Source organism: Salvelinus sp. IW2-2015, linkage group LG33 (genome assembly GCF_002910315.2).
Source record: "Salvelinus sp. IW2-2015 linkage group LG33, ASM291031v2, whole genome shotgun sequence".
Classification (NCBI taxonomy): domain Eukaryota; kingdom Metazoa; phylum Chordata; class Actinopteri; order Salmoniformes; family Salmonidae; genus Salvelinus; species Salvelinus sp. IW2-2015.
This window is the reverse complement of record NC_036872.1, coordinates 13,326,022-13,349,567: the sequence shown is the minus strand read 5'-3', so window position 1 is coordinate 13,349,567 and position 23,546 is coordinate 13,326,022. Positions and strand designations below refer to the sequence as shown.

Sequence of the window (23,546 nt, the reverse complement as noted above, 5' to 3'; positions counted from 1 at the left end):
TGCACGATTTTCATGTTTTGAAATTGATGGATAGCCAGTGGCACACTCAAACACTCACACATCATTTACAAACCAAGCATTTGTGTTTAGTGAGTCCGCCAGATCAGAGGCAGTAGGGATGACCAGGCATGTTCTCTTGATAAGTGCGTGAATTTGAATTTTTTTCTGTCTTGCTAAGCATTCAAAATGTAACAAGTACTTTTGGGTGTCAGGGAAAATGTAAGGAGTAAAAAGTACATAATTTTGTTTAGGAATGTAGTGAAGTAAAAGTTGTCCAAAATATAAATAGTAAAGTATAGATACCCCCAAAAACGACTTAAGTAGTACTTTAAAGTATTTTTACTTAAGTATTTTACACCACTTACAATATGGCACTACTTTATTTAAAAAACTAAAAGGCAATTAAAACCTCTAGTATTATTAATGAACATGATTTGTTTGTTTAGGATTCCTGGCAATGTAAAAGGTTTGTATGTATGCTTTTTTGTGTGTGACTATTCCTCTTTTGGTTGTTGATGTTTGTTGTTTGTTAATAAAAATACAAAATATATGTCAAGAGGTGAGTTCTGTGTATCTCAGTTGGTAGACCATGGTGCTTGCAATGTCAGGGTTGTGGGTTCGAGTCTCATGGGATACCAGTACTACGAAGTATGAAAATGTATGCTCTCACTACTGTGAGTCGCTCTGGTTAAGAGCGTCTGCTAAGTAAAATGTAAGTCTAAATTGTGTGAGGTATGTTTAAAATGAGATATGTACAATTAGGATATAAAAATGGTGTCCTGGAATAAGTAGGTCTGACCTACATGAAGGGAACTGATGGTACTATGGAAAACCTAACATTTTATGGAGAAGACGATATCCATCATATTAAAATAATGTATTCGAAAATACATTTGTGTGAGTTTTTTATTGTGCTGATGGGACCAATCGATGACTCTGCAATCCACTCTATGTTGTGACATTTAGGGGCGTGGCCATGTAGGAACGTCATTAAATAGGGACAGAGGAGGGCAGTTTGAAGCAAAAGCGACGGGGTGGTAAACCATGTTCTAAATTTCATGCAGTTTGTTGCCAAAATACTACTGGCAATATTGACGTATGTGGCAGACTTGAAATAACATTAGTCAGCCTGGCTACAAAATTGCTCACAAAAATATAAGATAGTTAGCTACTCAAGGAGTTAGATAGCAAGCTAGCGTGTTTAGCTAGCAAGGAATATCAGCTTAGCTAACGTTAGCTAGCTCGGTAACATGGTTTGCGAATTGTTGCATGTTTTTCTTGATTATTTGACTTCACACAACGCTGTTGAAATGTAGCTTTATAATATTTAGAAAGCTAGCTAGCGAGTTAACTTTCCAATTCAAACAATGGCGAGCGTACATGAAAGTTTGTATTTCAACCCAATGATGACCAATGGGGTGGTCCATGCCAATGTGTTTGGCATCAAAGATTGGGTGACTCCGTATAAAATCTCTGTGCTGGCCTTGCTGTACGAGATGACCACGTCAAAACCAATTGCTCTTCAGGAAAGAAGGCGCTTGAACAAACTCATCCTGCCTCTACAACAGGTTGGAATAGCTATTGATCACCTTACAACTTCTACTTTCCACTGTCAATTGCTTGCTTTTCTTTATCAAAGGTGTGTCTGTCTATCAGGGTCCAGACTTGACTCTTGACCAATTCCTGAAGACTGTGGAAGAATGTTGCCCTCAAACAGCATATGCTGTGAAACTCCGGTATGGATGCGTCCTTGACCCAATTGCTGTGGCCTAGGCCTATGTCTAGTGTAGAAGGTCAGTGATGCTTGTTTGCTCTTTCATCACACACATTTTCTCTTACCAGGTTACATGAAATGGCTGATGGAGAGCTGAAGGACATGGAATATTTCTTTGCCACCCTCCCCACTCCTTTCAGCGCTATTGATTCTGAGGCGTATAAGACCAGTGTTGTTGGTGAGTAATAGTAAGCATTATTTGATTCAGAAGTCAAAAGGTTGGATCAACGGAGTATCGTGTTTAGTTAGTGGTGCTATATGAATTTATTGCACAGATTTTAGGTTTTATCATCATGACCTTGTCTTTGTTTTATCAGGCCTGTTCATGAGACACATGCTCCTGGCCTACAACAAGCTGTCCTTCAGCCAGGTGTACAAACTGTACAAATCCCTGCAGCAGTACTACCACAGTCACTACGCCCAGCCAGGTGATGTCCAGGTGGGGCTGCCTGCCCTGGCTGCAGACGACTCTGACATGGACCTCACCAGCACAGAGGACAACGTAGGGGAGAGGATGGAGAAGGAGGAGCTGGATACTACACCGCTGCATGAGTCTGAGCTAAGGTTTGTATAATTCACTTGTATAAGTAAAATAAGGTGGTAGTAGAGGGAATAGTGTGTAAGTATTGGAAGATGGGCAGGCACTCTGCTTTTCTAGCTTCAGGGGAAAGCTGGTTCCTCCATTGGGGTGCCAGGAAGAGAAGCGCTTTGACTGGGCTGAGTGGGAGCTGACCCCCATATAGGTTGAACAGCCAAGAGACCTGAGGTTGTAGAGCGGAGTACTCGGGTTGGGGTGTAGGGTTTGAGTATAGCCTGAAGGTAGGAAGGGGCAGTTCCCCCTTGCTGCTCTGTAGGCAAGCACCATGGTCTTGTAGTGGATGCAAGCTTCGACTGGAAGCCAGTGGAGTGTGCGGAGGAGCAGGGTGATATGGGAGATCTTGGGAAGGTTGAACACCAGGCATGACATGTAGTAATCATTCTCATCAGTGTGATGGTCATCAGTTTATCCTTTGCATATTGTTATTTTTCCTTATTTGCTACTTTTCTTTCAATAGAAATGAGGATGCCCCAAGCAGAGGCCCACTCTCGCAGAAGCAAGCAGAGTACTTTCTTGCTAGACAAGCGTACCTTCTAAAGAATGACGAGAACAAAGCCCTGAAGCCATCTGCCCTGCAGGACGAGCTGAACAACATGCTCAAGTTCAACCCTGACTTTGCTGAGGCGGTGAGGTTCTACTATCAGTAAATGTTATGGACTCAAACAAACCTGACAGGAAATTTGTGTGGAGCATAAAGAAAGTGAGCGTTTGAGTGATTTTTGGTCAACCTGATTGTGTTTGAGGCAGCTGTTTTGTGTCTGCAGCATTACCTGAGCTACCTGAACAGCATGCGAGTCCAGGACATCTTCATCTCCACCCACAGTCTGTTACATTACTTTGACCGCCTCATCCTGTCGGGGAGCGAGGGAAAGAGCAACGGGGACGAAGGCTATGGGAGAAGTCTCCGCTACGCTGCCCTCAACCTGGCAGCACTGCATTGTCGCTTTGGACACTAGTGAGTAGTAGTGGGCATAGATATGGAAAGTCTGTGTGTCAATATCAGTTGCAATTTATCTATGCAATATTGATTCTTGTCAAATGAAATCAACTCCAACTCTTAAATCAGTCAACAGGCTGACCTGGCTCTACAGGAAGCTATCCGCATTGCCCAGGAGTCCAACGATCACGTGTGCCTGCAGCATTGCCTGGTAGGAGCTTTTACTTTCGTGTTCTATGCTCAACATAGTATTTACACAATATGGGTAGTCAAGGTTGGTCCGTGTCTATACCTTGTACCACTTTCTCAGCACCAATACGTTATCTGTGTAATCATCTATTAATGTATTTGTATTTCTTTCAGAGTTGGCTTTATACCCTTGAACAGATGAAAGGATCTGACAGTTCTGTGCTAACTGAGGACTCAGTGAAAATGGCTGCCCACTTCTGTCTACCGGTAAGAATAGCATGAGCGTGCAGACTGGCGCACTCCAGGTTCTCGTACGGTTTTATGCAATAGATTCAGATAATAGGCAGAATCTACCTCATACCCAAAGCTGATTTGTGAAGGTGCTGGAGGCGAAACGTAAATGTCTATGCACATTTCCAGCCAGAAGCTAATTTATTTTAATAATAGCATAGCTTTTGGTCAGTCGACCTTCATCAGAGCATATCTCCACAGACAATAGTGGGACAGATAAGGCCACACAGCGAGCCAGAAGTAATTGCAGACACCTGTGGGTACCCAAAACACCTGTGGGTACCCACAACGGCCACAAGTTGTCATATCAGATAGAAATACAGGATAGAACAGACAATGTTAGATGTATTTCTATTAGAACAAAAACATACACAGGGAATGTGGTGTTAGCATAAGGAACCCATACTCTCAGAGAGCAATAAAGCTGAAAAACGTCATAAGAAAAGGAAAATGTATAAGACTATGTAAGTATTCAGACCCCTTGACTTTTTCCACATTTTGTTATGTTACAGCCTTATTCTAAAATGGATCAATCTACACACATTACCCCATAACGACAAGGCAAAACGTGTTTAAAAAAATAATAATTTATATATATTTTTATATGGAAATATCACATTTACGTAACTATTCAGACCCTTTTACTCAGTGCTTTGGCAGCGATTACAGCCTTGAGTCTTCTTGGGTATGACACTACAAGCTTGGCACACCTGTATTTGGGAGTTTCTCCCATTCTTCTCAGCAGATCCTCTCAAGCTCTATCATGGTGAGCGTTGCTGCACAGCTAAGGCCGGGCTCTGGCTGGGTCACTCAAGGACATTCAGAGACTTGTCCCGAAGCCACTCCTGCGTTATCTTGGCTGTGTGCTTAGGGTCGTTTTCCTGTTGGAAGGTGAACCTTCACCCCAGTCTGAGGTCTTGAGCTCTATGGAGCAGGTTTTCATCAAGAATCTCTCTGTACTTTTCTCCATTCATCTTTCCCTCAGTCCTGACTAGTCTCCCAGTCCCTGCCATTGAAAAATATCCCCACAGCATGATGCTGCCATCCATGCTTCACCGTAGGAATGGTGCCAAGTTTCCTCCAGATGTGACGCTTGGCATTCAGGCCAAAGAGTTCAATCTTGGTTTCATCAGACCAGAGAATCTTGTTTCTCATGGTCAGAGTCCTTTAGTTGCCTTTTGGCAAACTCCAAGTGGGCTGTCGTGTCTTTTACTGAGTGGCGGCTTCCGTCTGGCCACTACCATAAAGGCCTGATTGGTGGAGTGCTACAGAGATGGTTGTCTTTCTGGAAGTTTCTCCCATCTCCACAGAGGAGCTCTGTCAGTGACCATCGGGTTCTTGGTCACCTCCCTGACCAAGGCCCTTCTCCCCCGATTGGTCAGTTTGGCCGGGCGGCCAGTTCTAGGAAGAGTCTTGGTGGTTCCAAACTTCAGTGACCTTCAGTGCTGCAGAAATGTTTTTGTACTTTCCTCCAGATCTGTGCCTCGACACAATCCTGTCCTTCGACCTCATGTCTTGGTTTTTGCTCTGACATGCACTAACAACTGTGGGACCTTATATAGACAGGTGTGTGCCTTTCCAAATCATGTCCAATCCAATTGAATTTACCACGTGGCCTCCAAATCAAGTTGTAGAAACATCTCAAGGATGATCAATGGAAACAGGAGCTCAATTTTGAGTCTCATAGCAAAGTGTCTGAATACTTATGTAAATAAGGTATTTAAATATTTATTTTTTTATAAATTAGCAAACATTTCTAACAACCTGTTTTCGCTTTGTCATTGTGGGGTATTGTGTGTAGATTTTAATAGAGTACATTTTTGATTCAGGATGTAAAGGGAAGGTGTCTGATTTACTTTCCGAATGCACTATACATATGTAGAACCAGAAGAAATCTAGGAAACAAGTAGATACAATTTAAGGTAACCTGTTGGGTAAGTATTGGGCCACTAGAGCCATCTTGAATACAGCACACCCTAATACCAGTGAAGGGGGTGTGTGAAGCTAAGATGACAATAATAATTACAACATGACACTCCTATCAAAATCCTCATTGTGTCATAACGGCTACAGGGTGCCTGAAGTATGAATCCAGAGGAGTTCTCTCTAGCATAGTTAACGGTCATTATCTCATCCTCTTGGTGACACACCTCTACAATTCCAGGGCATTGAGAAGACCCACTGAGAACACTGGATAAAGTGAAGAGCAACAGGGTCATTTTCATCCTTGCGTCTTATAGAATAAGTGAACAAAAATAATTCTATGTTTCAAGCTTCTGGATGTCTTGCCCATGTACATGGTATCACAAACAGTGTAGGATATAAATCACATGTTTTGTGTTGCGTGTGATCGCCCCTTTAACACTACATATTTTTCCAGACCTAGGGTGTCGAAACTGTTCTTTTGGTGTTGCACTGAGCACCATTTCCACAGAGGTAATTTCCATCTCCCAGGGGAGTAAGGAGGGTTTGTTTAGAACCTGTGTAGAGGCTGGCTTGGACTAGTCTACTGTGAAGATTGGGGCCTCGTTTGTAGATGAAAAAGATGTGGGTTGGTTTTTGATCACTGTTTTTAATTATAAAGGCTTTGGGTGGGAATTTACACTGAACAAAAAAATAAACACAACTTGTGAAGTGTTGGTCCCATGTTTCATGAGCTGAAATATAAAACGGGTAGGAAAACGCTGCTCATGCTCCCAGGTGATTTAAAAAATATATATATTTATAACGTTTTGACCCTTAGGTCTTCATCAGACAGTGTTAGACATAATCACCTAGGAGCATGAGCAGCAGTGTTTTTCCTTTTTATTTTCCAAGAGTTTGTCTACAACTCCAGCACCTGCAGAAAGTACCTGGATGTGTGTTCTTCAGCTTTTGTACTGAAATAGAAAATCCCAGAAATGTTCCATATGCACAAAAAAATTATTTCTCAGATTCTGTGCACAAATTTGTTTACTTCCCTGTTAGTGAGCATCCCTTAGTCTATATAATTCATCCACCTGACAGGTGTGGCATATCAATAAGCTGATTAAACAGCATGGCCATTACACAGGTGCACCTTGTGCTGGGGACAATAAAGGCCACTTTAAAATTTGCAGTTTTGTCACACAACACAATGCCACAGATGTGTCAAGTTTTGCAGGAGCGTGCCATTTGCATGCTGACTGCAGGAATGTCCACTTGAGCTGTTGCCAGATAATTGAATGTTCACTTCTCTACCATAAGCTGCATCCAACGTAGTTTGAGAATTTGGCAGTATGTCCAACCGGCCTCACAACCGCAGACCACGTGTAACCACGTCAGCACAGGACCTCCACATCCGGCTTCATCTGTGTGGGGGGGGGGTCTGTCTCTAATAAAGTCCTTTTGTGGGGAAAAAATGTATTCTGATTGGCTGTGCTTGGCTCCCCAGTGAGTGGGCCTGGCTTCCAAGTTGGTTGGCCTCTGCCCTCCATGGACCACTCATGGCTGCACCCCTGCCCAGTCATGTGAAATCCATAGATTAGGGCCTAATGAATTTATTTCAATTGACTGATTTCCTTACATGAACTCTAACTCAGTAAAATCTTTGAAATTGTTGCATTTACATTTTTGTTAAGTATAGTTGCGCTTGAGAACTAGAGAAGCTGTGCACAGATTAATTCATTAGGTGGTGACATTTCTCCTTCACGGTCCTGTAATATCCCAGTGCATCTGGGTTTTTTTCATGAGAGATGTTCGTGTAGACCCTCTCTAGATCAAATGTAGCCAATATGATGATGTCAGGGAGATTAGACTGTTCTGATATTTTATTAATCACATCTGTAGAATCTTTGCTGGGAGTTTTTCCACAATAGGCTCAATGAAAGAATCAACAAAGTTGGAGAGTGGCTCTAGAAGAGTCAATACTGGCAACGATGGGTCTGCCCTTAGGTTTGAAACTGAGAGGTCAGGCTATGAGAGTTCACATTACCTTCACACTCTCTCTCCCCTTCTCAGTACCTGGTGTCTCTTGGCATTCAGTCCCTGGTCCAGCAGGGGGCGGTCCAGGGAAAGACAGCCCATGAGCTGATGGACGCTCTGAAGGACACAGACATCCTGCACTGGAAGCACAGCCTGTCAGAGCTCATCGACATCAGCCTGGCTCAGACAACGTCCATATGGAGGATGTATGGCAAGAGGTGGGTCTCCTTCATGCATCCTGATCCTCCCTGACAATCAGAATCCACACTGAACATAAACAATCCTAACCAGTAAGTTTATCTTTCAGTATGAAACCTGTTTTTTACTCGATTGGTAAGAAAAAAAGAGTGACTGTCAATTATTGATATCCAGTCTAGACTAATTTAATTAATCCAACACACATTCACTGACTGCACGTGTCCAACATTCATGTCCTGTTGAACGTATGTGTTCTTCCAGCACCATGGCTCAGCAGCAGGCCCAGCTCCTCCTGAACATGAATAGCCTGGAGCAGGTTAACTTTGGGGTCCAGCAGAACAACACAGAGGCCTTTGCTGTGGCCCTCTGCCACCTGGCTGAGCTTCATGCTGAACAGGTACTGTAGTTGGTACACCTCATCCCACCTCTGTCTCTCCGGCTTCAGTCCCTCTGTCACGTCTCCCTCGGTGCTCATTTAGTCACTCAGGGCCATTTCATAACCGTTGATGTGATCCAGATTAAAGCTCAGGAGATGTGCACTTGTGTAGGCTGTGAGTGAGGCCTGCACCAGTTACATGTTCCTGTCTCCCTCCCTCCAGGGCCTGTATGGGGCTGTGTCTGAGGTCCTGAAGCATCTGAAGGAGCAGTTTCCACCTCACACCCAACATGCCAAGGTGAGCCATTCTGAACTCCTGCTCTTCTCTATCCATCAACTATAGACTTGGCCTCAATCCCCATGTTTATCACTTTCCTATTGCTGCGGTACACAGAAATGCCATTGTCTTCTTTTCGAAGGCGATGACACTGACATGGCTGGTATGAAGTGGGTTGTTCATTCTAATGTTTTGTGTTCTGTCACCCAGCTGTGGATGCTCTGTGACCTCAAGATCCAGTTTGACAGAGCTATGAATGATGGGAAATACCACTTGGCGGAGCCCCATGTCACAGCCATTGCTGCCTTGAACAAAACTGAGGGTCTTTATAGGTAAGGAAGGGTCATGACTCYGAACATAGAACACCTTTACACAGTCTTCCAGTGCTGWAGCTGTCTGTATGTGGGGCGTTCCACTAATTCAGTYGCTTTTMAGYWGTGTAACTTGGTCCCCAAAAACGTTTTGATTTCACCTAATTTGAACATTGTCAWAAAGAGCACATGTTCAACTAGATGAAAAACACYTTTTCCCATCTCAAGAGATACAAATAAATAAGACTATACTAAGTGGCAGATAAAGGAACAGGGTTGACTGTAACAGGGTTGATGATTTCATATTAAATCAGCCATAAATCCTCTTGTGACAGGCAGAATGAAAGCTTGTTGTGTACCTCAGGGAGGGGCAACTGAATGCAAGCATCACAAYAAAYATMWKKWTMSRWAAAKSMTTRKAYSCRMMRRWWRRWWMGGMWAKKYMMGTTGACATGTTATTCTCGACACGCTCAGTTTTCCACCACAGAACACCAGAAAATTGAACCAGATCACCTGCTTTTTTACACTATGATTTAACTATTAATGTTACATTTTTCTTTTGAAACCAAATCTTTTAAAATMGAGTAGTTTCACCAGATTCAAATTTGAGTTCAATTAATGTAATAGGGTTGACCTTAAAATGAATGACAGACGTAAATGAATCACTAATCACATTAAATAATCATCTTCAGAAATAACTTTGTCAAAGTAACAAAATAACCAGGGTTTTACAATGATGGGGAAACTAGGATACATTTTGGGTGTATGTGGGTTGAAATCTTCCTAGAAGTGACACGGTGTTGACGAAGGGACAGATTTATTGAAGGTGGTCTATATTAAAGGGCACTTCATTTCATAGAACAGGCTTTTAAAATGCAATATTGGTGCACAATTTCTACTTAAAATATTAAAGGGACGCAAACCGCACTCTTTTCGTGGAACGACCCATGTGTATATCTGTCGTGTTAACAGGAAAGCTCAAGTACTGAAGGCCTTGAACCGGACCACTGAAGCATACAGTATCCTGCAGAGGCTGCAGCTGTACTGCGAGAAGAKSAAGTACACAGAGATGATCATCAGYTAGGCTCTAAATGAAACAACAMACTCCATATTTTGGGGGTAAGGGTTGTTTATCAGATATGTGTTTTAGACATATTTGTATGCCTTGTGCAGGGTGATGCTGGTCACAGCTGAGTTGCATTGGGAGTCGTCAGGTTTTGCCACAGCCCTTCCTCTCCTGCTACAGGCCCTGGCCCTGGCCAGACAGCACCACCTACAGGCCCTGGCCTCCGAGACCATCCTTCACCTGGCTTTCACTRAGGTCAGCACAACATGCAATATGTAACCCTGTTATGGCAAACACCACCGTATACTCTCGCAAACKCCTACACATACTAACACACACATCTTCAAACCCCTTAACTTAGACAGAACTGCATATTGTATGCAAAGTAAACTCCCACATTTAYGCACAACAAGGAAATTCATACTGGGTTATATTTAAAAAGTCCAATAATTTGTGTTCTTCTSCTTCCCTTGTCCAGTTGATGCTGGGGGTGCCGGAGCAGGCTCTGGGTGTCCTTCATGAGGCGATGGAGCCCATCCTGGCCCACGGAGCGGTCATGGATAAGGGCAGAGCTCTGCTGCTGGCAGCCCGCTGTCAGATGGCATAGGCTTGGGACCCGGTCCAATGGCCAGAGGCATGCAGGTAGCACACATCCGCAACACAAACTTAATATCACTCACTACCTCAAATGTACATGTTTGTGGATAACATCACTTTGTCATGTAATTCACACAGGAGTCGTTCAGAGTCTTCCTCCCTGTTGTCTCCCTCCAGCTTTAGGCCTGGCTGTGCAATCGCTGGGAGGGCTGCAGCCTACTTCTCCATGCTGGACGTAAGGAGCGTCTCCGTGACGTCCACTACCTGCAGGCCCGGCTGCACCACACCCTGGGACAAACCCCCAGCGCAACAAATGTGCCATGCTGTTCCGCCTCCTGGACCAGGAGCTGCAGGCGCCGGGGGCAGTGTTGCCATGCGACTCTGAACAGTCATCACCACCCTGCCTTCTCCGACACAGACCAGAACATATACTGGTGTACTCTGTCATTGTCATGGACTTCGCATTCTATCCTATCTTTTGGTTCAAATTGCAACATTGCTTGTGTGTTAAAGAGTAGAGAAACAACTGGTTTAGGGCACTCCAAATTTACATTGAAACTTGTATCGTCTATCTACATTAAGATCAGACTTCAAGTCTCTAATTTTTCTCATGTTTGTTGTGCTTTTTTTGTGCAAAATGGAGAACAAGAATCACAATTTGTTCCACCTGAAAATGTTTGTCTGACTACCACTAGATGTCAAGCACAGCTGTTGGCGAAAGAGTGCAGCCTGGTTGGGCCTCCCCACAATTTTAACGTTTATTTGCAGTATAAACAGTACAACAAAGTAGGTGTTTCCCTCAGGACGTGATGGATAACTGTGCAGGATCCAGAGGCCTCGATATGGAAACCTAGATGACGCCACACCACCTCTTTGAGTAGCACCCACATAGTATTTGAATTTCAGCATACATACTGTTATAAACAGTTTATCCTTTATTCAGGACCAGAGAGATCTGATTCTTTAGAGGTAGTCATAGCCTCTGTTGTAGGATGTCGATAGAATTGATCTGGACTATAGAGGACTTGTCTTTGCATCTGCATTATGCGTCTGTGCGGTATGGGCAGCTCCATTGAGGATCTCTTCTTTTTTAAGTAGTACATTTTCTTCACAGACTACAGCCAATGAATGATTGGAAGTCTCACCCAGTTGACACATTAAAATGGTGGAAGTCCTCAATGACACTGCCTATGCTAATTTTGCCCTTTGGCCACTATCATTCTCTATGATATGTACTTGTATTTTGTCATTTATCATCATGTTCTTCAAAGTCCCAGTGGGGATCCCATCATAGGTCAAAGATAAATATACAGAGATATCTAGCATAGAGGATCGCGTTCTCATCTATGCTTAGAGAATGAGGAATGGTTTAGTGTTTCTCAGCTTGGAGTTACCACGATATGATGAGTGAGAGTAATATAAATCAGAGCCGGGCAGAAGATGAGTGTTTTTAGAGAGAGCATTGGATTTTTCTTCAACTGGAAGCATGCCAATGGAAAAAAGTGAACATTTTAGAAAGGAAAATATTTCCCAGAGATATGCGCACATCAAGTAATAGTCCTGAGATATTTGAAATATCTTTGTGTGTGTGCCATAACATGACAATCTGTGAGACTGAGCTGAACAATGCACTGCACATTGTTTTTGTTAGTCTGGTGTAGATTTATGGACCTGTGAGAGTGATCATTTTTTTATTGGGTTAAGTTATTCAGCATACTCAGTCAGTGCCAGTCATGAGCGCCATTACATTTACATTATCTCTTCATAATGGCATTGATCAAGATCACGTCTTGTGAATATTTGATATTTTCAATATCCTGAATTGCCCTTTGGTTTGTATACAGAAGAAGCTTAGCCTAATAGCATTTAAAACATTACCTAACATTGGTATGAAAACACTGAAGTTTTATTACGAAACAAAGCATTGACACGGTGATATAGCCCTGAGCCTTCAAATATTACATTCTGGGTCTCTACGCATTTGAGGTACAAAGCAGAACCAATTTAGTTGAAAGCCAATGTAATATTTAACATTTGAGTGGGCTGGTTTTTGAGAATGTTCTGCATGTCCCTCTCACATGAAAAAAGCATTGTCATATTACTTGAGCCTTTTTGGTTGACATCAACGGCTTACATTAGACAAAAAGAAAGTATGTTCCATTGCCCTATCAGTCTTAACTTTACCATGTTGGTTTGTTCCAGATGTTTATTGGTATGTTTGCACAAGAAGTACTCTAAGACTGTGTGCGGGGTCTGAAATACGCTACATGTCACTTCGCTCTATAAACCAATACAGTAGATAATGGGCCTCCATGGAACAGGAGACGGCACAGAGACTGTCTGTGTAAATACACACAGACTCACACTGCATAATTCACTCTGCTCTTGTGTGCGTGTGTTTATATATCTAGAGCGAGATGGAGAGGGTGAGCTGCAGCCGTGGGATGTCTTTTCATCAGACAACACTAGATGGGGCATGTGCCTAGTGACGCTAAATGTCCTCTGAACCATGGCCTGCCCTGTATGTGAGCACTGTGCATCAACACTGACACTATACTCTGTTCAGGCCTGTGCTGTCAAGAGGATCACATTAGTCGGGGGCATGGGATATGTTCTATTAGCACAGTTAGATGAGCTGCATCAAAGGATTGAAATACCCTTGCTTTGCTATTTTGTTATGTAATATACAGCTTCATTAGCCATCATTTCCCATCTGCCCACAGGCTGAATTCTGTCTGAATGAATATGGATCTTCTTGCTCATACAGGGAAGCAGAGAGTAGAGAGTACGCAGATAGTGTCTCAGGCCACATTCAATAGGGCCAACCGGTTGTAGCCTAGACAACAGGATACTACCATAGATGGACTTTAGTTGGCAGTCACATCTCTGTGCACAGTAGAGTTGACTTACTCAGCAGCTACAGGTAACTGCCAAATAAGGAAACATCAACATAAAGTGTCTTAATAAGAGAAAAGAGCACACTGATAGAGAGGAAGTATTTAGCCTGAGTTGGCTATGTAGCCTCCTATGCATCACTGGTCCATGGAAGCAATTGCTTCAGTGAATAATCCATTTGGAGGTTTTGTAAAAGCCCCAGCTGGCGCCAAATGCCACTCTTGCTAAGATTGTCAGAAGGAAGCTGCTGTGTATTTTGTTCTTCAGACTATTGAAGAAGTCGAGCCCAATTTTTAGGCTGTAGGTGTAAAATTGTACTCAGTCAGTTGTTTAGACATGTAGCTGTTATTAATCTATTGTGTACATTTGTCATCAGTTCTTTGGTTACAGGTAATGATGCAGAGAATAAGCCCTAAGAATATTGGCACAGGCTGCTAATGTAAAATATATCTTATTTTAAACATTTTAATAACAAGCATGGCTAAAAATATATATATGCAAATGTAAAATACACTATACATTCACTGTACTGCTATGGTCTTCCTCCATATTAAACATTTACAATTTATGTGTTTTTCTCAACATTCTGCATCACAAAATGTAAAAATACAATTTGAGTAGTTAAATGGGAGCCATATTTGAGCCCTTGTTAACAATAGGCCCCATGGGCAACGTCAGAGTTGAGATGAAATCAAAAACAGAAATCACAGTTTTCAGTTAACAGATCAGAATATGCTTCCTCATGAAAGGAAAAATGTAGCTACCTGTGACCAACATCTTCATAAGGCAGATAGTAGACCTGTACCCTGGTTGCCAGATCTGTTCGTGATTTAGCCAACCCATAAGCACCAACAGATATAGCAACCTGACCAGTTAAGACCTGAGGTTAAGGCCTGAGGTTAAAACATACAGACCATTTTTCCTTGATGGAGAGATAAAACAGTAATTTCTCTACATTTGATTTGTTCAATGGACACACAACTACTTTGACAACCTTCCATATTGGTGTTCATATTCTCCCTAAAACATTGCTTTCCTTAAATCTCAGATAAATGGCTCTTTTTCTGTCAAACAGAATGATCGCTCATCATCACAGAGTAATTTGACTAATATGTTGGCTAATATTTCCTAGGCAAACTATTTCATAATGTATATCAGAAGATTCATGGCGTCCATAAAGTTCTGGCCCATTGGTATTTACATCCAGCAGGAATCGAAAGTTGCAGTCCAGCTTTCTGCTACCCCACTGCATTAATAAACTTCTATCTTCAGGATAATCGATAATGATGATCTCTTGATACAGCTACGATTTAAAAAATGCCACTTTCAGAGTTGCAACCTCACTTCTTTTTCAAAACACAAAAATAAACATGAATAATGCTGAAATAAAAGCAGAAATGCCGCCGATTATTTGGTGTGAAGGGAGGAGGTATTGATGTGGAGTAAAGTCATTTTCCACTCTTGAAATGAATTTCAGCTGAAGAAAGAGAGTGGCTGTGTCACCTTGAGGAGGAATTGTTTTCGTGTCTTTCCAGATACTTAGCTCTATCCCTGCCTCTTTATGGAGGTACACTCCAGGTTTGGGAAGGAGAGGTGAGGTAAGACTCAGTAGCCCGCTGGTAGCCCCCTTTCCTGGAGTCGGACTCGGACAAGAGCCGCTCCCCCTGTCTCACCACCGCCTGCACCACTGAATCAGGAGTCATCAGCAGCTCTGTTACATGTTTCTTCTTTACCAGGCCATCTAATACACTCTTTTACACAACACACAGAAATAAACACACACACACAACAGATTAAAGTCCAGAGTTACGAAACAATTTTTTAAATTCAACAATATACGATGCGATATTGTTCAGAATTACCCACCTTTTCAAAGCCGTCCTCCACTACAGTCATATTTGGGTTGAGTTGATTGTGATTCGAGGTAGTGTCACAGCTTTTTTCAGGTCGTAGTCAAAGAACAAGCTATTCAGAATCACCTATGTAATGAGAAAAGGAGCTTCTTGTACTCTGATTCATCACAATATCACTATGTAAGGATAGATGGATATCATGTGTTAGTATAGGCTATATCAGTTTTAGAGAGGACATTTATGTTGTATGGATCAAAACTAACTAGGGCAGTTGCTGTGATGATCTTTTGTTCACCAGAGGCTCCCACCACCATTTTCACTCTATTGTCTTTGTCAGAGATAATAGTTGGGCACATAGAAGAGAGAGGCCTTTTACCTAAAAAATGAGAGAGAGATAAATCTTCAGACCAAAAGGTATTCTCAGAAACAAACCAGCCAAGGTTCAAACTGGAGCCATGTGTAAATTGAGAACTTTCAGTAGCCTACCAGCAATAAGGATATGGATTTCATTTCCTATTCTCACCAGGCTGGATGAAGTTGTTAGGAGATGGAGGGATTCAAAGCCGTTGGTGATGTATGGAGAGCTGAAGTCATCCATCTCATCATTAAAAATGATGCCAGTTGATCGGGACATGACTTTTGAGCCAAAACTGAAGATAGGAATGATAGTTAAGTAGTTAGAGTTAAGTAATTATAGGAGTTAAGTAACCTATACATGTTATTTTTGGGTTAAATGCAATAGAAGATTCTTAGTAAGACCATCAGCAACAAAGTTTGTTTAGAGTGCACATGCATACTATATTAAGGATCTGTCTCTGGATATCTATAATCTACCCTGTAGCATTATGTATTCATCAGTCCTATTGTCTCAGAGGAGGTCTTGCCTTGTAGGACTCTTACTATGATTGATTGTGCTGGTGGCAGCCACAGCACTTCCATCCTCAGCTATGACGGACAGGTGTGTTGTCCCATGATTGTCTGGGACAAAATAATCTTGCTCGTAGTAGCTGTCGGGATGAGTGGTGTCATCTGTGATCTTGCTCCTGATCCCGTCAGCAAAGTAGTCTGAGGTCATGTTGGATGAGCTGGAGAGAAGATAAAATCATGCAAATAGGAATTCAATTAGTTTCTCCTGGCAATGTTGAACAGCAGTCAACAGCATGTGATTATAGAGCATGTTCAGTAAACAACTACAAACCATTTTTATTTTAAAGTCAAATACAGTGCATTCGGAAAGTATTCAGACCCCTTCCCTTTTTCCACATTTTGTTACYTTACAGCCTTATTAAAAGAGAAAATCCTCATCAATCTACACAACACCCCATAATGACAAAGCGATAACAGATTTTAAGAAATGTTTGCAAATGTATAAAAAATTGAATGTACATACAGTAAGTATAAAGACCCTTTGCTTTGAGACTCAAAATTGAGATCAGGTGCATCCTGTTTCTGTTGATCATCCTTGAGATGTTTCTACAACTTGATTGGAGTCCACCAGTGGTAAATTCAATTGATTGGACATGATTTGGAAAGGCACACACCTGCCTATATAAGGTCCCAAAGTTGACAGTCACAGCAAAAACCAAGTAATGAGGTCAATAGAATTGTATGTGGAGTTCCGAGACAGGATTTTGTCAAGGCACAGATCTGGGGAAGGATACCAAAACATTTCTGCAGCATTGCAGGTCCCCAAGAACACAGTGGCCTCCATCATTCTTAAATGGAAGAAGTTTGGAACCACCAAGACTCTTCCTAGAGCTGCCCGCCCGGCCAAACTGACCAATCGGCGGAGAAGACCCTTGATCATAGAAGTGCCCAAGAACCCGATGGTCACTCTGACAGAGCTCCAGAGTTCCTCTGTGGAGATGGGAGAACCTTCCAGAAGGACAACCATCTCATCTCTGCATTACTCCACCAATCAGGCCTTTATTGTAGAGTAGCCAGATGGAAGCCACTCCTCAGTAAAAGGCACATGACAGCGCGCTTGGAGTTTGCCAAAAGGCACCTAAAGGACTCTGAGACCATGAGAAACAAGATTCTCTGGTCTGGTGAAACCAAGATTGAACTCTTGGGCCTGAATGCCAAGCGTCACATCTGGAGAAAACGTGGCACCATCCCTACGTTGAATCATGGTGGTGGCAGCATCATTTTATGGGGATGTTTTTCAGCGGCAGGGACTGGGAGACTAGTCAGGACTGAGGGAAAGATGAATGGAGAAAAGTACAGAGAGATCCTTAATAAAAACCTGCTACAGAGCACTCAGGACCTCAGACTGGGGTGAAGGTTCACCTTCCAGCAGGACAACGACCCTAAGCACACAGCCAAGACAATGCAAGAGTGGCTTCAGGACAAGTTTCTGAATGTCTTTGAGTGGCTCAGCCAGAGATCGGACTTGAACCCAATCAAACATCTCTGGAGAGACCTGAAAATATCTGTGCAGCAACGCTCCCCATCCAACCTGACAGAGCTTGAGAGGATCTGCAGAGAAGAATGTGAGAAACTCCCCAATATAGGTGTGCCAAGCTAGTAGCGTCATACCCAAGACTCAAGGCTGTAATCACTGCCAAAGGGGCTTCAACAAAGTACTGCGTTAAGGGTCTGAATACTTATGTAAATGTGATATTCCAGTTTTTTATTTGTAATACATTTTATTTGTAATACATTTTATTTGTAATACATTTACAAAAAAATCTAAAAACCTGTTTTTGCTTTGTCATTATGAGGTAATGTGTGTAGATTGAGGGGGGGTGACAATTTAATTAAGTTTAGAATTAGGCTGTTATGTAACAAAATGTGGAAAAAGTCAAGAGGTCTGAATACTTTCCGAATGCTCTGTGTATATATATTTGTGAGTGAAACTTTGTATTTGAAAGCTGTGTATCAGGGTTCTCACATCAGTGATATTGAGATAACGTGGATCCCCTAGTTTGCTCCTCTTGGCATAAGCAAACCGGAAAGCCTCCACGATGCGGTGATACGTCAGAGTCCTTTTCTCGGCCGTTGAAACACTTGTGCCAGTGAAGTTATACCCTGTAGAAAAAGCACATAAACAATGTTGATCTAATACACGGGTGAGTAAACTTTTTGACTCTTAAGGCCACATCGGGGATTTCAAAATTCAACGGATGGCCGCACCGATTTTTTGGCGACCGTTTTGTTCGTCAAAATGAATTTGTGGGCAGAAAAAGGGGAGTTATTTGAAAATGTATCGATTCATTATCATTATCCCCCCAAAAAGCTTACAAAATGCCTCACGGGTCACATTTAATCGATCTAATATGTCAGCCCAAAAAAATAACTGTGTTCATTTATCAAGATACAGTTTTAATTTAATTCGATGTTTCCATCACAGGGTCATTTCCGTCTGATTCCGTCCTTGTTTTTGCACAAACACGAGCAGCTATGGTTGATGTCAAGATGTAGAGGACTAGTGCAGTTTAGTTAATTTCCAGTGAGATAATGTCCAGAGAGCTTACAGCAAGTCTCTCTTAAGATGAGATGACAAACTGGGAGGCCTGAGCTGTTTGTTTACAGTCATTTAGTGGTGGATGATGATGCCCCTCTGTGTCTAAAGCACGACTAATCATCTTCTCCATGATCACACTCTCTGCATCTGGTGAATTAGCTGTAGCTGGTTTCATGTAGAGGGGCGGTGGTGGTTATGGAGGGGGCGGAAACACTGTCCAAGGTGGTACAGTGGAAGGAAACCTGACATCCTCTGGTCCGCATGGCTGAGTTCAGACTCAGAGTTATCTAGGCTGCTGCTCACCGTCCACTATGTTGAGTATGAGTGCCAGGACTGGGCCGCTGGAGGGGGCGTCTGGGACGTGCATGGTGTACTCGCCCACGGTCAGCTTCAGTGGGTTCTCATTCAACACAGGCCTGTAGTACAACATGTCCTCCAGGGTGATAATCCCACCTGAGAAGTGAAAATAATAACTGCTGAAGAAGCACATCGACAAACTGCCTATCAGATCTGTCTTGTCTAATCATCATCATAGTGGTTACAGCAAGAATGATGAGCACAAGAAATAGAGAAAGACCTGCTGCCTGGATGTCATCAACAATTGTCTGTGCCATTGTCCCATTGTAAAAAACATCAGGTCCTTCCTCCGCTATCCTCTTGTAGGTGTCTGCTAGTTTGGGAAATTTAATGATATAATTTTCCTTCAGGATGTTTTTCTGGGAGTCACAGAACACTTCACTGGAATACAAAAACAGGAGCAGAAAACTTATCAGGAGTTATTCAAACAAATCTGTAGAGTAAAAGGACCAGCATTCCCATGGCATTGTCATCATAGGTTTTACAGCGGCCAATCAAATCATCAATGGTCATAATAAATCACGAGGAGGCCATACATTTTAGCAATCCTGTAAATCACATTTTATTGTTTTGCAATAATCATCACCTGTGTACCGGTTTGATAAAATCCAACTATCAATCCAATTAACCCAGTAAGCTTTTGAGCGGCATGACCTCAAGTCGGGGTTGAACTAATGTTGAGAGTTGATCAGTAACGATCACACAAGGTGACATTTCAAAAATGTTGTTGTACATCAGTAGTTTTTATATTTTTATGTCAGTCACTCAACTAGGACCTATGTCAGCATAAACAATTTTTTTGATTGCGTAAACGCTAGTCTAGCCAGCGATCTAAACGTAGTAAAATCAATGCTTCAAATTACGGACCAAGGGGACCCATTGATTTTGTGATTAGATTACTATTCAAAATGACAAAACAATTCTCACCCTTGGCCAAACTTTGATAGCAATTTCAGGAAATTAGCTGTCAAAACTGCACATCTTTTCTCTCAGTCCCATTGGCAACAATTAATAGAAATTGATTGAAAATGAAGCTTATTGCAATTGCAAATCTTCGCTCCGCCCATGCAAATGTGACTAGAAATTGCGGCAAATCTTGCTTTTTAAACGACAGCACCCCTGCTATGCAATTAAACAAATTTGTAGAATTTGCAGAAATAACTTAAAACTTCAATTTTTCTATCTGCTGTCTCTCTCCTCTTCTCTAAAATGTTGCTGCTCGCAAGGTTGGGCCCCCCCACAAAATGTCACTTAGGGCCCCCAAACAAGGTTAGGGCCGACACTGACGTATGTGTGAGGTATGGATGTTGGTACCAGCCCGAGAGAGCACTGGGAACTCCTCATAATGAGTTCAGATTTTTCTGTGGCCCCCCCCCATCAAAGCTTGCCATCCTGTATATAGCAACATTTCATTTACAACATCTCATTAAGGGTAGCTATTATCAACATCCATATCATTAAGTTTTCTTTGTCAATATTATATAGAATTATGTAGAAGTGTTGTGTAGTTAACATATAGCATTTAAAGAATTTTTTTTTCTATTTGTTTTCTTTGAGCTCCTCGTCTATCCTCAACCACATATTGGCATCTCCATTTTAATAGCGTCCTTGTTGCTGGCGCATGCGCCTTGGCCAGCCGGCTTTCCTATTATGGAAACCTACCGACGTGCAAACTCATGCTTTGCTCAACAGCTCCTTCCAATGGCAGCCCTGCGTGTTCCTGGTGTCGCCATCTACAGTACACGGATCTCCCCAGGAATGGCTTCAAGACATCACTGTTTATGACAAAGAAGTTTTACCACATTTTTCGCACAAAGTTGGAACACTGCCAGAAAAGGACTTCTTAAAATTGCGTATCATTCATTTCCCCGTTTTGACAGAGTCAACTGTTGCCCCTTAGCATGCATATGATGCAGCAGGTTAGAAGCTAATTTCCTTAGAATGATGGCAAGATCAGGGAAGAGGCTGCCAGAAGGTTCAACACAGTGCTACTCTTCTCTCTCATCCCTACCCCACTACGTGATACATGACACTCCGATATACATATTCAACTGTTAGCTCAGGAATGGTCTCGAACTACGACCTGCCTAGCCTACCACATGTGCCTGACGTACATTCCAGAACGTAAAAATCCGGTACCTTAACCGAGAAAGATGATGTTATCGCCAAACTGTCTTTCGTTGCTTCATGGGTGCTGCTCTCCCTCGCGTCAATGGTATTCTACGCATTACCTGTCGATCAGTGATACAAAATACAGACAAATGGATGTCGTTGTTGCCTTTATAATTGTGGTCTCATCAGGACCTCCACTGACTCACCTTGGGAAGCGTTGTAGATGTTGAAGAAGAGACCCCTCAATGCCCATGTTGTGAGCGTTTCGAGAGCACAACAACAGCAGCGGCGGCGATAGATTGCATCCACCGCCTGAGCCGTTCCTCTTCAGATGTTCCCTAGAGCTCTCACCACAAACACGTTAATGCTCCTTGTAGGCTTTATTTCGTGTCCTCGTCCTTGACTAGTTGCACCTGAATATCGTGTATCAAAGGGACATTAGTTGAGCTAGTTCTTACCAATACTATACCATCCCACCTCAGAGCTTACTCCGCATCTGTAGCCCGGCAGCTTTGGCAGTGAAATGTTGAGGGTGCGATGTAATACCACAGGCCAGCAGAGAACACGCGCGCACAGCAAAAACCACCAGGCCAACCACCAGCAAAACCTTCCAGCCATCCATCAGGGAATTCCTGACCATTTGCCTACCCAGGGGAACCAACACACCATCACATCTTACAATTAGACAGGAGCCTTACAGATACTGTATCTTCCTGATTGAATGTATTATATAGTTAGAAGTAGTAGGCTTTTTTAGCATGCAGTTAGTCTTAGTGCTGTGTCTGCCTGATGAAACACTGCCAAAGGAACCTGCGAAGCGGAGTAAAGCAATAAGCACAGGAAAAATCAGAGAGAAAAACCTGGTTCAGTCTGCTTTCCATCAGACACTGGGAGATGAATTCACCTTTCAGCAGGACAATAACCTAAAACACAAGGCCAAATGTTCCTGAGTTTTAACTTAAATCGACTTGAAAATCTATGGCAAGACTTGAATATGGCTATCTAGCAATAATCAACAATCAACTTGACAGAGCTTGAAGAATAAAAAAATGAATAATGGGCAAATATTTTACAATCCAGGTGTGCAAAGCTCTTAGAGACTTACCCAAAACGATTCACAGCTGTAATCGTGTTTCTAAGTGTTTCTACAAAGCGTTGACTCAGGTGTCAATTAGGTGTCAATTAAGTGTCAGGTGTCAATACAACACTGTAAAGTCTACACCTGTTGTATTCGGCGCACGTGACAAATAAACTTTGATTTGATTTGAAGTTAGTTCCAGTACCACCAAGCTGCTACAAAATGTAGTTAAATTACTAGTTGAACTACAAGTACTACAAGTCATTTCTATAAGAATACCAGCAGTATGATAACATGACTATTAATGCGCTATAACAGTACATCTGATAGTCCTGTTTGTTAGCTCAATCGTAAGCTCCTCTCTCTTTCAGAGGTTGTCCAATCTGTAGTTAATTACGCTGAAGACTTGACAGAGGAGATTGTAGAATCTCTTTAATCAAGGCAAGGAGATAACCCAGAGTGCCAAAGCTGCATGACAGCCACATCACAGTCTTATTCAATTAAACCAGAGCTAAAAGAGGGTCCCCTCTTTTAAATTAGTTCTGGTTTAATTGAATAAGACTCTTGTCATCAGCATTCAGGCTATTGCAAATCGGCACGTGTCTCAATTATATTTTGGTTTGTAACTCAATTAAAAGAGGTGATCCATCACCCACTGCATAGTTAGTAGACATGCTATGGTTTGGTTAGAGTTACTGTAACAACTGAAGAATGAAAATGTACCTGTATAGGCAACTGAGTTCGTAATGTTGCGTCTGCAGTAAGGTAGTAAAGTCTATTCTTCACAATATCCCATTAAAAAGGACTCCTGGTTGCTTCAGACGTGGTGCGGTTTTATCTGTATTGATCCTGTTTCAATGTCTGCCTCTGAGATGATCAGATGTGGGCCACAAGCACAAACAACACAGAAAGGAAGTATTTTTAGACCTTTGCTCTCAAAAAAAGAGAACGAACTTCCCACCCATGTGTTGTCTTGTTTGTATAAACTGGTGCCCTTGTTAAAAGGGAAGTCAGTAAGGGGTGGCTGGTAGCCTCCCACCCAAACTGTCCATTGCAATCAATACTTTTTGTTGTGTGTGTGTGTGTGTTCCCATCCTCCATGACTTTAATAAATAAGACTATACTGAGTGGCAGATAAAGGAACAGGGTTGACTGTAACAGGGTTAATGATTTCATATTAAATCAGCCATAAATCCTCTTGTGACAGGCAGAATGAAAGCTTGTTGTGT

At 42.3% G+C, this 23,546-nt stretch overlaps 2 protein-coding genes and 1 pseudogene across 2 annotated transcripts; 1 reads left to right on the top strand and 2 right to left on the bottom strand.

Annotated features, from left to right (window-relative positions):
• The first annotated feature begins 989 nt into the window (after nt 1-989).
• On the top strand, nt 990-11,095 carry anapc5 (anaphase promoting complex subunit 5). The gene is made up of 16 exons (XM_070436854.1): nt 990-1,568; nt 1,657-1,736; nt 1,843-1,952; nt 2,092-2,338; nt 2,830-2,998; nt 3,137-3,327; nt 3,439-3,520; nt 3,673-3,765; nt 7,768-7,949; nt 8,191-8,326; nt 8,529-8,603; nt 8,793-8,914; nt 9,866-9,973; nt 10,067-10,214; nt 10,438-10,601; nt 10,734-11,095. Exons 1-15 carry the CDS (start codon nt 1,368-1,370, stop codon nt 10,564-10,566), a joined length of 2,073 nt encoding a protein of 690 aa, XP_070292955.1. The 5' UTR covers nt 990-1,367; the 3' UTR covers nt 10,567-10,601; nt 10,734-11,095.
• A 2,982-nt stretch (nt 11,096-14,077) lies between these two features.
• Nucleotides 14,078-23,546, bottom strand: part of LOC111958135 (glutathione hydrolase 1 proenzyme-like) — a 99,429-nt pseudogene continuing 89,960 nt past the window's right edge.
• LOC139023604 (glutathione hydrolase 1 proenzyme-like) lies at nt 18,065-21,492 on the bottom strand. The gene is made up of 4 exons (XM_070437084.1): nt 21,446-21,492; nt 19,348-19,508; nt 19,074-19,223; nt 18,065-18,334 (listed from the first exon to the last, which is right to left on the bottom strand). Exons 1-4 carry the CDS (start codon nt 21,490-21,492, stop codon nt 18,108-18,110), a joined length of 585 nt encoding a protein of 194 aa, XP_070293185.1. The 3' UTR covers nt 18,065-18,107.